Source organism: Schistocerca gregaria, chromosome 4 (genome assembly GCF_023897955.1).
Source record: "Schistocerca gregaria isolate iqSchGreg1 chromosome 4, iqSchGreg1.2, whole genome shotgun sequence".
NCBI lineage: Eukaryota > Metazoa > Arthropoda > Insecta > Orthoptera > Acrididae > Schistocerca > Schistocerca gregaria.
This window is the reverse complement of record NC_064923.1, coordinates 654,067,784-654,080,055: the sequence shown is the minus strand read 5'-3', so window position 1 is coordinate 654,080,055 and position 12,272 is coordinate 654,067,784. Positions and strand designations below refer to the sequence as shown.

General features: G+C 39.8%; 1 protein-coding gene across 4 annotated transcripts in view; it reads right to left on the bottom strand.

Moving 5' to 3' along the window:
- LOC126267398 (thymidylate kinase) overlaps positions 1-12,272 on the bottom strand; it is a 73,429-nt gene that overhangs the window by 52,632 nt on the left and 8,525 nt on the right. For 3 of the 4 annotated variants that reach the window (XM_049972605.1, XM_049972602.1, XM_049972603.1), the window contains exon 2: positions 11,496-11,632. In XM_049972605.1, the coding sequence (XP_049828562.1) occupies positions 11,496-11,631 (136 nt within the window). In that variant the 5' untranslated portion in view covers position 11,632. Of the gene's footprint in view, positions 1-11,495; positions 11,668-12,272 lie in introns of all 4 variants that reach the window. The other variant, XM_049972604.1, reaches the window with a different exon arrangement.

Sequence of the window (12,272 nt, the reverse complement as noted above, 5' to 3'; positions counted from 1 at the left end):
AAAGCAAAGGAGGAGGAGAATAGGAATCCTATGAGAGGTTAGGAATATTCAACAAGAGGAGACAAGCCAGGAAGAAGACAGCTGCAGTGCCAGAAAACTAGCGACATATATCGGAGAAATGCAGGAAACAGCGCATAGTGGATGGTGGACTGCTGGACACCTATCGACATCTACTGGAGAAACACAGGAAACAGCACTTAGTGGACAGAGGCAGACAGAAGAGACACCTACAGGGTCTGCGAAGAACTTCAGTGGAGACATCTTTGGAGTGGGCAGCTCTCTGGGGGGGGGGGGGGGGGGGGGGGGGGGGAAAGAGAATAACATAGAACTGGGAGAATTGAGGCATAAAATGGAGGAGATAGCCGATTTCCTAAAAAAACAACTAGGGATATTAATACAGGAGCAAACAAAGAAAACTGTAAAAAGGAAAGTCACTTAGAACCAGAGAAAACCAAAACTGATGGAAACAACATACAAACTAAGTATAACAACAAAGTTTAACCAGAGGGGATAACAAAATACAGAAATCCTCTGTTCCACCAACAAAATCAGCCCCAAGTCCAAATCAATGCACATGAGCAACATAATAAAACCCAAAATCAGGTTACCATATTTACTCGAATCTAAGCTGTACTTTTTTTCCGGGTTTTGTAATTAAAAAAACCGGCCTGCGGCTTAGAATCGAGCGCAAAGTAAGCAGAAGTTCTGAAAAATGTTCATAGGTGCCGCCACAACTAACTTCTGCCGTCTAATATATGTAGCGCTACACAGGCATGCTTTGCAGGCACAAAGATAAATACTGGCGCCAAAACCTCTGAGTCAGTAAATAAATTAAAAAGAAAAAGGTGGAAGACCAGCTTTTTTTCTCCGCCCCAAGTTTCGACCACTGAATTTTCATACATTATCCAACGAAGAAAATACAAATTCCATATTGTTCATCTTCGAATGTAGCGGCATTTCAATGTACTACAAAAATCTGATTGGAAAGACGGTTTGGGATGTTTGTCAATGTGGCCAACTGTACGTTCTGAATTTTTTTCTACCTGTGAGAAGAGATGGTTGCTAATAGCAACTTTTATGAACTGTGAATCACATGCAGTATTCTCTTCACCATAAGAATAATACGAATATAAACATTTTGCCATGTATTCTTTCATGTTTGCTACTATCTCATTTAATACCTGTCTGCCTAACAAACTACGAAACTCGAGTGAGACAACAGCAAATGTGGAAAACTACACATATCATGTCATCTTTATATTCATATTATTCTTATTCCTAATAGTGATACAGTCAGAAATGAAGCACAGCAATTGACTAGATTTTTAAATCTAAGATGACTAATTTCTGTGCAGAATGTAATGTACGAAAGAGGCGTCTGCAAAGATTTTCAAATGGAAATTTTTTTTCACTAAACTCTCGCTCAGAACATCATCTATCATACACATTCTATTATTTGGTTCTTGTTGATCATTATCAAAGGAAGCAGCAGTGTAAGTAACAACAAATAGCAGTCTCTTGCCATTGTTTCGCTAATGAGACGATTCCTCTCTCCCTTTTTTTAAAATTGTAAGCGGCGGTTGCGTGCACAAAAGCAAGCCATGCTGCAAGTGGCGACAGGCCGTAAACACAGAATGCGACAAACAATGCATGACACAGTACAGTAATGCATTTTTAGCTTAGAGTGACGTAAACACCTATATCAAAGAGAAATGAGCACTCAATTCAAACCAGATGAAGCACGTGAAAGAGGAAGGGTACCCATATAAATATGGATGGAGTGCCTGACACTTAGCAATGGCTACCTGGTATAGCTTAACTGCTAAGCTTATGACTCGAACCAAACTACTGTAGCTGTATCGTCATTCATTCGACCTAAATTGTGTCTCAATTACAATGGACCAACTTTGTTTCGATTTGGAGGTGCAGCCTAAAACTTTTCTCTCCCCTTGAATTTCAAGTCTCAAATTTCAGGTGCAACTTAGATTCGAGAAATTTATTTCCCTTGATTTCGAGTCTCATTTTTCAGGTGCGGCCTAGATTCGAGTAAATATGGTAATGAACTAGAGGGACTATTCTGGAGAACTGTGGTAGGGCAGAGATGATACAGGGAAAGAAACCAGACTAATAATAAAACCATAATGGATCCAAAGAAAGACAAAGAAATGCAAGCAGCTGAAACAACACTAGGCTATATATCGGTAACTTAAAGAGAACCGCCACAACTGATACCGGAGTGAAATACCTCAACAAGAACAGAATATGAAACTGCAAAGGCGCTGGGCGACAAAAAAGCTTTCAAAGCAGGCATTCTGTTTGAAGATCTACAAATCACACAAGAACCACAATTCCGGCCTGAAAACATAAAAGAATGTTGATTTCATTCCCCAAGGAGATCAATGGAAGAGGGAGCAGAGCTCATCTAAACTAAGAAGAAAACCAGAAGAACAAGAAATAAAATCTGTCTTGTGGAATATAGAGGGAATAAAAAAAGCTCTTAATCCAATGCCAACAGACATTCAGCAAAACTCGGATCTTGCAATTCTAGAAAGAGGACGACCCATGGGAGGAATATCTATCCTACTGAAATCCTGGATGACCCCCACCAAAGAAAGCATAAAACAAGAAATAGTATGCTAGTAGAAGCATCATACATAAATATAATTGCAGCCTATTTCCAACCTATACAAATGCAGTAGAAATAATTGATGAAATAATCACACGCATCAAACAATGCAACAGCAAACCCACCATTATTGCAGGCGATGTCAACTGCAGAATAAACACGGAGAACTATAAAACAAGAATAGTCATTGAAACCCCAGAAGACGATGGTTTTACCGTACTGAACGATACACAAATACCTACGCATATATGCCATAATGGGAAAAGCACCATTGATATCACATTAACAAGAGGAGAAATAAAAGGAAGTATTCAACCAATATGGCATGATTCCATCACCCCTACATGAAAGCACATTCCAATGAAGATAAAAATAAATAATGTCAACTCACCACCAGCAAGGAAGACCCACGAAATCACACAAAGAAAAATGGATAAAGAAAAAATAGTAAACCAACAAGAACAAATAACACAAACATAAACTTTAATAGAGGAGGGAGACCTTGAAAAAGCAACAGGCAAAATAGAAGACCTCCTAAAAAATTCAATAATACAAACAAACCCAAAAACAAGGACTTCAAAAAGATGGTTCGATGCTGAATGCTATAGCAAAAGGAACACTGTTCTAAGAACACTCGGACGAAGCAGGGAAAGACCCATACATAGCAGCAAGACGAAGAGGAAAAAGACAATGTATGGGAATCTCTAAATGAAGATGATTTAAAAGAAGTAATAAAAACACTGAAGAACAAGAACGTAGCAGGACCCGATAACATATATAATGAACATATACAAGATGCGAAAGAGGCTCTCCAACACATATGGATCAAGCTATTCAACAAATGCCTGGAACTTGGAAGAATTCCGACCCAATGGAGACACTCGATAATAAACGTTCTCAACAAAGCTAGAGAAGATCCAACGGACACAAACAAGTACAGAAGCATAGCCCTATAAAATACTCAGTTCAAGATGTTTTCAAGATAATTACACAAAAAATCAAAGCCTGTGTGGACAGTCACTTCCCAGAATGACAAATGGGCTTCAGATCTAGAAGATCAACACTTACGGCAGTCAGGCTTCTTCTAAACATTGACCAAGTGCTACAAAAGAAACAAATGTTCTACACAGTGTTCATAGACTTTACCAAAGCCTTTGACCTACTGGAAAGAGATCTCATAGTCCAAAAACTGGAAAACAGAATGGGAGAAGACAGCATATGGGTACGAATAATCAAGTAAATCCTCGAATACAACTTAATTACAATATCAGGCAACCTCTCTTTTTCGAATCACATTTTGCAATCAAACAGATTCTTACAGGGTGACCCAATGAGCCCTTTGCTGTACATTCTTGCCACTGAAGAAGTACCGCGAATTGGAGAAAATGAAGACGATGTGTACACATATGCATATGCTGATGACAAAGCCGTAGGAACAACATAAATACAGAAGCTGCAGAAAATCATTGAGAAAATAGATAAATGGTGCAGTGAACATGAACTACACATAAACATAACAAAGACGTAAATGGTGATTTTCAGAAAAGGAGGCAAAACACCCAAGAATGTGGAAATCAACATCAGAGGACAAAAATTAAAAATCTCACAAGACTTTAAATACCTAGGGGTGACATTGCAACCAAAAGCCAAATGCTTCACGAAACATACAACAGAATGTGCAGCCAAAGCAATAATAGCAATACATGACATCAAAAACATCCACCTACTCAGTCTAAGACGGCCATGAAATTATTCAATTCAAAAATCTTGCCAATCCTGGGCGACAGGATTGATGTTAAATGGGGCCACCTGAGAGAAAAAAAAATCTAGAAACACTAGAAAAAGTAAAATCGACTTATCTAAAAAGAGCAATAGGTCTCTCAAAGACAACAAGATCTAGACTAGTATAAGTGACAGACATTCCTAAGTGAAGACATCAAACTTCGATATATGATGCCATACACCAAGGCTTCCACAAATCAACTGAAGATCATGGAGGATAAATGAGAGAAAGTATGGCCGGAGTTCTATGGTACTGAAGCAATGACTAACTGCTCATGGACAACACCAAACTTCGAACTGCGACATTTCTTAACTAGATTCACGGCTTTCATCATCTAATTTGCAAAAACAAAAATTATCACAACCCAACCACCATGTGTTTGTATGAACCGTGTAACAAAGCCTGTCAACAATATCACATAGAACTGTGCAGTAAAAGAGTGAAATCTATAAATGAATATGCAAACATGTAAAACGTAAATGTAAAATGCAAAATGTTAAGCAAAGTAATGGTGTATGGCTATTTGGCTGCAATTTTATTAAATAAATAAAATACTAATGACATGGCCCAAGCAATTGCATTAAGCAGTTCAATCACCTCAGCTTCCTGGAGTAAACCGATGTCCTGCTTAAAAACCATCCATAAAGAGACGGAATGGGTTTTGCTCAGCAGAAACAGACCACTGCATCTGGATGCAAGGAGATATGAGCCTGGAAGTCTGCAGCAAGTCCAGGTAACATTGAAAAATATAGGAAAAAGCAGCACAATGGTCGTCAAGTTTCTGGAAGGGAACCATGTCAGAGCTGACATGAACCTAGTCATTGATGGAGAATCCAAACAATGAGAAGGCATCCAGACTGAAAATGTTTCCCACCAAGTGACTATTGACAACAGACAGCATTATTGGCCATGTGACCTCCTTATAGTCTGCGGAAGCGAACTGATCCTGGAGAGGAACTGAACTGTCACCATACATTATGAACATATGAGGGTGAGGCTAAGTTGGGCGGACGAGGGAGGAGTGAACTAACTGGACACCTTTGCTTGCAACTGTGAGGTTTATAAGAAACATGTGAGCAAAAGGTCTGCCAGGAGGAGCTATTTGCCTTTAGTTCATATACCATTTCTTGACAATTGTGGGGAGCTGGCCCTTTCCTCATGGCTTACAGCAGACTGTTCCGAGATGTCAGCCTTTTACAAGATGGGTCCAGTGCACCCAGCAATCCAGACAATATGCCCGCATAAGAAGCAGTCTGGGCAAGATGGAAGACCCCGCTACCCACACCAACAGTGCATGACAGGCTGTTCAGACACCACTGACACACCTGAATTATATGAAATCACGCCACTGCACTCTAAGAAGTAGTTTACAAGGATTTCACAATCCTGGGGCACGATGCAGCACCTGGACCACTGCTACTTACGGTCGTGTCTTGATGCATTCATTTACTACTTATGCAATTCTGAAAGAGTGTGCAGCTGTCAAAATATCATTCACCGGTTGGTTGTCTCATGTAAGGGCTGGCGTACAGCCCCAATCGACAGCTAAAGGGACCACTACATACCAAATTAAAGAGTCAACATAGGAGTTTCAAAAGCCAGCAAAATCCCAACGGTGACTCAACCCTTGTGAATCAGTGACCCAGGTGCAATATGACTGACAGCGTTGGTTATGGAGTAACAGTATTAATGAAATTCGAGCCACAATGTGACCACACAGAGTCATTGCAAATAATAATTCAACAGTAATGTGCACATCTTCTCAAATGTGAGGGTGACAGGATTTGACAGAGGAGCCAAATTCTTAAGTAAAAACAAAAAGTCTCCAGAGAATCCTAACAGAACGAGTGACCATTGGAGTGCGCCATTAGTGACCTGAAAGGTGAAGAATTGATGCTTCAGCCACTGTAAATGTGTGTTCCAATACTCTTTGGCCTTTTTAAATAGCAGAAAAGCAGGTGAGCACTCTCCGCCTGGAAATTGACCACTGCCTGGATTGAGTGTGTACCCTGAATCTGTAGTTGATCCTCCAGAAGCTGAATTTCTTGATGGAGCAATTCATTTGGCTGCTGCTGCTGTAATTGCTGCTGCGAGAGCAGCTGTTGCTTTTGTTAGGCTATTCCAAGAGCTTCACAAGATTTGCATCCACGTTAAGCTGCTAATCTTTTACCACTTCACCAATCATTATGGCCAGGATTTAACAGAAGATCGAGAATTAAACAATAAACTAGGTAATGCTAGCCATACTGTTCAGGGACTGTCGACAGCAGAACATTGAGTATGGACAGAAGACAATAATGAGGAAAGCGGACAGCGGAGAAGGCACAACAACAAAGGGCAGCGAGTAATGCATGAGAGAAACCAAGATGTAGTGAAAAGGAAACCACAGAATAATGGTGCATTACAGTAAGCAATATGACTGTGAGGTGAATATAACAGTGAAAGAATCATTGAGCATTACTCATCAGTGTGGGATCTGTACCAGGTCGGGTTAACAGAGAAGATACAGAAAATCCAAAGAAGAGCAGTGCATTTCATCACAGGGTTATTAGGAAAGCGTGATAGCGTTACAGAGATGTTTAGCAAACTCAAGTGGCAGACTCTGCAAGAGAGGCGCTCTGTATCGAGGTGTAGCTTGCTGTCCAGGTTTTGAGAGGGTGCATTTCTGGATGAGGTATCGAATATATTGCGTCCCCCTACTTATACCTCTGAGGAGAACACGAATGTAAAATTAGAGAGATTCGAGTGCGCACAGAGACTTTCCAGCAGTCGTTCTTCCTGCAAACCATACACGACTGGAACAGGAAAGGGAGGTAATTACAGTGGCATGTAAGGTGCCCTCCGCCACACACTGTTGGGTGGCCTGCGGAGTATAAATGTAGATGTAGATGTAGATGAAAGTAGGACCACAGTGCAGCCATCATTGAGCAGATGTTACAGTACTGCTGGGAGCACTAATTGCTCAGTGAGAGGCGCAGGGCATTGTGGCAAAACGAGACAAGTGCTACAGCATAGTGATGCATGTGTAGTCATAGGTGTAGCAGCTCTGCCTAGTGCACATTGTTCAGATGCATGCATGTGGGGCTTCAAAGTTGCTGGGCCAAGATAATAGAGTACCGACACTTGAAAAATACTGGAAAGAACAGTGTCATCATATGTCTTGCTGTATGCTCCTTTCAGGTGTCAAGCCCAAAAAACTGCAATTCTGCATTGCAGCAGCTCTGTAACGTAAGTTCTTTAAAAGAAGGGAGCAAAAATTTCTACCAAATGTTTTAAAACTTTTTTAAGTAACACTGATTATATTCTGAAAATAATTCATTCACGTTCATAATGAAGAAGTCCTACAGAATCACCATATTGGTTACAAAACTGAAATAACATCAAATTTCTTCCTAAAAATTGTCTTTCAGAGCTCGCAACATCACAGTTTCTGTGTGTCAGAAAATTTGGTTGGTAAATTGCCACTGTCAAAGTTCAATCATTACTGGCTGCCCTAAAGTGAATTTCAGCAACTGCAAAACTAACCTAAATTATTTTTTCACGTGGAAAATACTCAACTTGTCACGCTTTATCTGACACAGACTACATTACAGAAAACAGTTAATAGAAATTCAAAATTTGACAACATTGCATAAATCTGAGGCAGAGTGCAAACAGACAGACAGACAGACAGACAGACGGACTACATCAAGCCAAAGATTCAACTCCCTCCTCTAGTGATCCAAGGGGGAGATTTCACAGGCACAATCAGCTTAGGGAATACACTGCTGTGAAGAGCTATTACATACAACTATCTCTAGTGACCATATCCGACCTGATTATTAAGAGTTATCATCGCATTACCATTTAGGATTTTGCAGTGACAAGTTAATTTCCAACTGGTAGGGGATCTTTTCCTGAATGAAATCAATATAAATTGTCATCCTTTTCTGCCAAATAAAACAAACAGAAATTTTGAAAGATTTTATATGATCTCCAGAGTGCTCTGAAAAGATAATTTAAATGTGCTACAACACATTAGAATAAAAAATCTGTGATTGAACCCAAGATATACAGGGTGTTTCAAAAATGACCGGTATATTTGAAACGGCAATAAAAAATAAACGAGCAGCGATAGAAATACACCGTTTGTTGCAATGTGCTTGGGACAACAGTACATTTTCAGGCGGACAAACTTTCGAAATTACAGTAGTTACAATTTTCAACAAGATGGTGCTGCAAGTGATGTGAAAGATATAGCAGACAACGCAGTCTGTGGGTGCGCCATTCTGTACGTCGCCTTTCTGCTGTAAGCATGTGCTGTTCCCTACGTGCAAGTGTGCTGTGGACAACATGGTTTATTCCTTAGAACAGAGGATTTTCTGGTGTTGGAATTCCACTGCCTAGAACACAGTGTTGTTGCAACAAGACAAAGTTTTCAATAGAGGTTTAATGTAACCAAAGGACCGAAAAGCGATACAATGAAGGATCTGTTTGAAAAATTTCAACGGACTGGGAACGTGACGGATGAATGTGCTGGAAAGGTAGGGCGACCGTGTACGGCAACCACAGAGGGCAACGCGCAGCTAGTGCACCAGGTGATCCAACAGCGGCCTCGGGTTTCCGTTCGCCGTGTTGCAGCTGCGGTCCAAATGATGCCAACGTCCACGTATCGTCTCATGTGCCAGAGTTTACACCTCTATCCATACAAAATTCAAACGCAGCAACCCCTCAGCGCTGCTACCATTGCTGCACGAGAGACATTCGCTAACGATATAGTGCACAGGATTGATGATGGCGATATGCATGTGGACAGCATTTGGTTTACTGACAAAGCTTATTTTTACCTGGACGGCTTCGTCAATAAACAGAACTGGCGCATATGGGGAACCGAAAAGCCCCATGTTGCAGTCCCATCGTCCCTGCATCCTCAAAAAGTACTGGTCTGGGCCGCCATTTCTTCCAAAGGAATCATTGGCCCATTTTTCAGATCCGAAACGATTACTGCATCACGCTATCTGGACATTCTTCGTGAATTTGTGGCGGTACAAACTGCCTTAGACGACACTGCGAACACCTCGTGGTTTATGCAAGATGGTGCCCGGCCACATCGCACGGCCGACGTCTTTAATTTCCTGAATGAATATTTCGATGATCGTGTTATTGCTTTGGGCTATCCGAAACATACAGGAGGCGGCGTGGATTGGCCTCCCTATTCGCCAGACATGAACCCCTGTGACTTCTTTCTGTGGGGACACTTGAAAGACCAGGTGTACCGCCAGAATCCAGAAACAATTGAACAGCTGAAGCAGTACATCTCATCTGCATGTGAAGCTATTCCGCAAGACACGTTGTCAAAGGTTCCTGGTAATTTCATTCAGAGATTATGCCATATTATTGCTACACATGGGGGATATGTGGAAAATATCATACTATAGAGTTTCCCAGACCGCAGCGCCATCTGTTGTTGACAATTCTAACTACTGTAATTTCGAAAGTTTGTCTGCCTGAAAATGTACTGTTGTCCCAAGCATACTGCAACAAACTGTGTATTTCTATCGCTGCTCGTTTAGTTTGTATTGCCGTTTCAAATATACCGGTCATTTTTGAAACACCCTGTATGTAACCACTAGAATAAAAAAAGTCTGTAAAAAACACACACACACACACACACACACACACACACACACACACACACACACTTCTTTGGTTCAATTACAGATTTTTCAAATTCTAGTGTGTTGTAGCACATTTAAATTATCTTTTCAGAACACTCTGGAGATCATATAAAATCTTTCAAAATTTATATTTGTTTTATTTGCAGAAAAGGATGACAATTTATATTGATTTCATTCAGGAAAAGATCCCCCACCAGTTGGAAATTAATTGGTCACTGCAAAATCCTAAATGGTAATGCAATGATAACTATTAAGCACACAAAACTACGATATTACAATACCGTCATAAAACCAGAATGCCTATATGGATCAGAGACACTAATTTTAAACAGGAAAACAGACAAAGAAAACATTCAGAAAAAGGAGCGGAAGAACATAAGAAAAAAATTAGGCCCAAAACTTGTAGATGGACAGTATTGGCTCAGAGGCAAACAGGAAATCAAACAATACTCTAATATTCACAGTGAAACTAGAAAATACAGATTAAGATTCTATGGACACATCGAAAAAATGAATCTGGACAGATTTACAAAGCAAATAGTTGAATTCTATGAAAACAGGAGTAAATCTAAAACAGACCCAATGAAATGGATTGGCAAAATCAAAACAGATCTGAAACTAACAGGAATTACACCAGAGGATGTCCAAAACAGGGAACTCTTCAGATCCAAAATTCAAAAGTGGCAAGTTGACCAAGAGGAGAAACCAAAGAAACTGGAACAACATGGTCTCAAGAAGGAAAAGAAGCCCACAGCAAAAGAATGAAAGATGTATGGGCACAAAGAAAGGCAAATTCACACCACTAAGTACTTTGCATAGTCCTAATGGGCTCATTTGCAGACTTAACTACATTTGAGGTAGCATAAGCATAATGTATGTAAAATTATATGTTTATCTGAAATTTTTGACTTTCTAGCTTCATTTCCTGCCATTCATTAACACGTAAAACTCCAAATAAATTTACAATAGCTTTTCATTACATTAAATCACAGTCACAGTAAGGCTATTACATACACAACTATTATTATTTCAGAGTGATTGCACAATGGAAGTGACATCACATGGGAGCACTGGTTAGGGATGGTGTGAGGGTGGGCTTGCTTACACAATCAAAACCATTCAGCAGCACAGACCGATTTCACTACCATAAACACAAGTGAGGTAGGGAAAACCATACTTGCTTCCCAAATTAAGCATTAAAGAGTCAATAGCATTTAATCATTTCCCAGATATGGAGTACAGATGAATTTCATCAATCTGGTTTTGGTATATTCTTCATGAAAGCTTTAACTTTTTAGATCTGTTGTTAATATAAGTCTTTATGCTACTAACCGCTTAAACAGAGAAAAACATCGCAAACAATTAAGGATAATACTTTCATTTTTTATGTTAATAAGGCTAAAAATATTATAGCAATTTAATCACTTACCGGGAAAACACAGAAATTCTGTAGTAATGCCCTTATTTCTTAGATTCTCAACGAGTTTCTTGCACTGGGTAGTTTTTCCAGATCTATCACATCCTTCAAATACTATTAGGGCACCTCTCTTTGTAAGACTAGTCATTCTGGAAGACAGGTGGACCACATTTGAAAATCATTCCTTAAAAAAAAAAGGATTTTACAGAACACCAGAATTAATAATTGAAAACCAAGATACAAAGGCAATTTTCAATTATTCCAACTTAAATCTTTTAATAATTGCATGGAAAGAGCAATTAAAAAAAAATGTTAACCCCTAAGAGAATCAAAATTCCAGGGCTTCTACAACTGAGGTATCTATGATCAGGATCTGACATGTGTCCACAGCAGTGGGAAAGAAAACTACAGAAAGAAAAATGGATACTGTGCAAGACCAAACAATTAAATGCACTATGGTTGCTAATACCTTGTACAGGCTATATTTTCTTTGATATGACACAAACAATTTCTAATTTGTTACTATAACTGTCATGCCACTTATATACATTGTCTATGTCTCAACTGACACAGATATCTATGTCCAAAATACTCCTCTATTTATTGCGCAGCAGAATAGTAATTAAGGGCAGGAATAAAAGCTGGGGAACAGGGTGCCTGTGTCGCCATTCCTTGGTAGTACAAGTATTGCTTTACCTGCTGTATCCTGAAACCACCTCTTGGGCTACCCTTCACATCACTATCAGGTCTTCTCTGCCTACATGCTGTGTTGACAATCAACAATGGGGG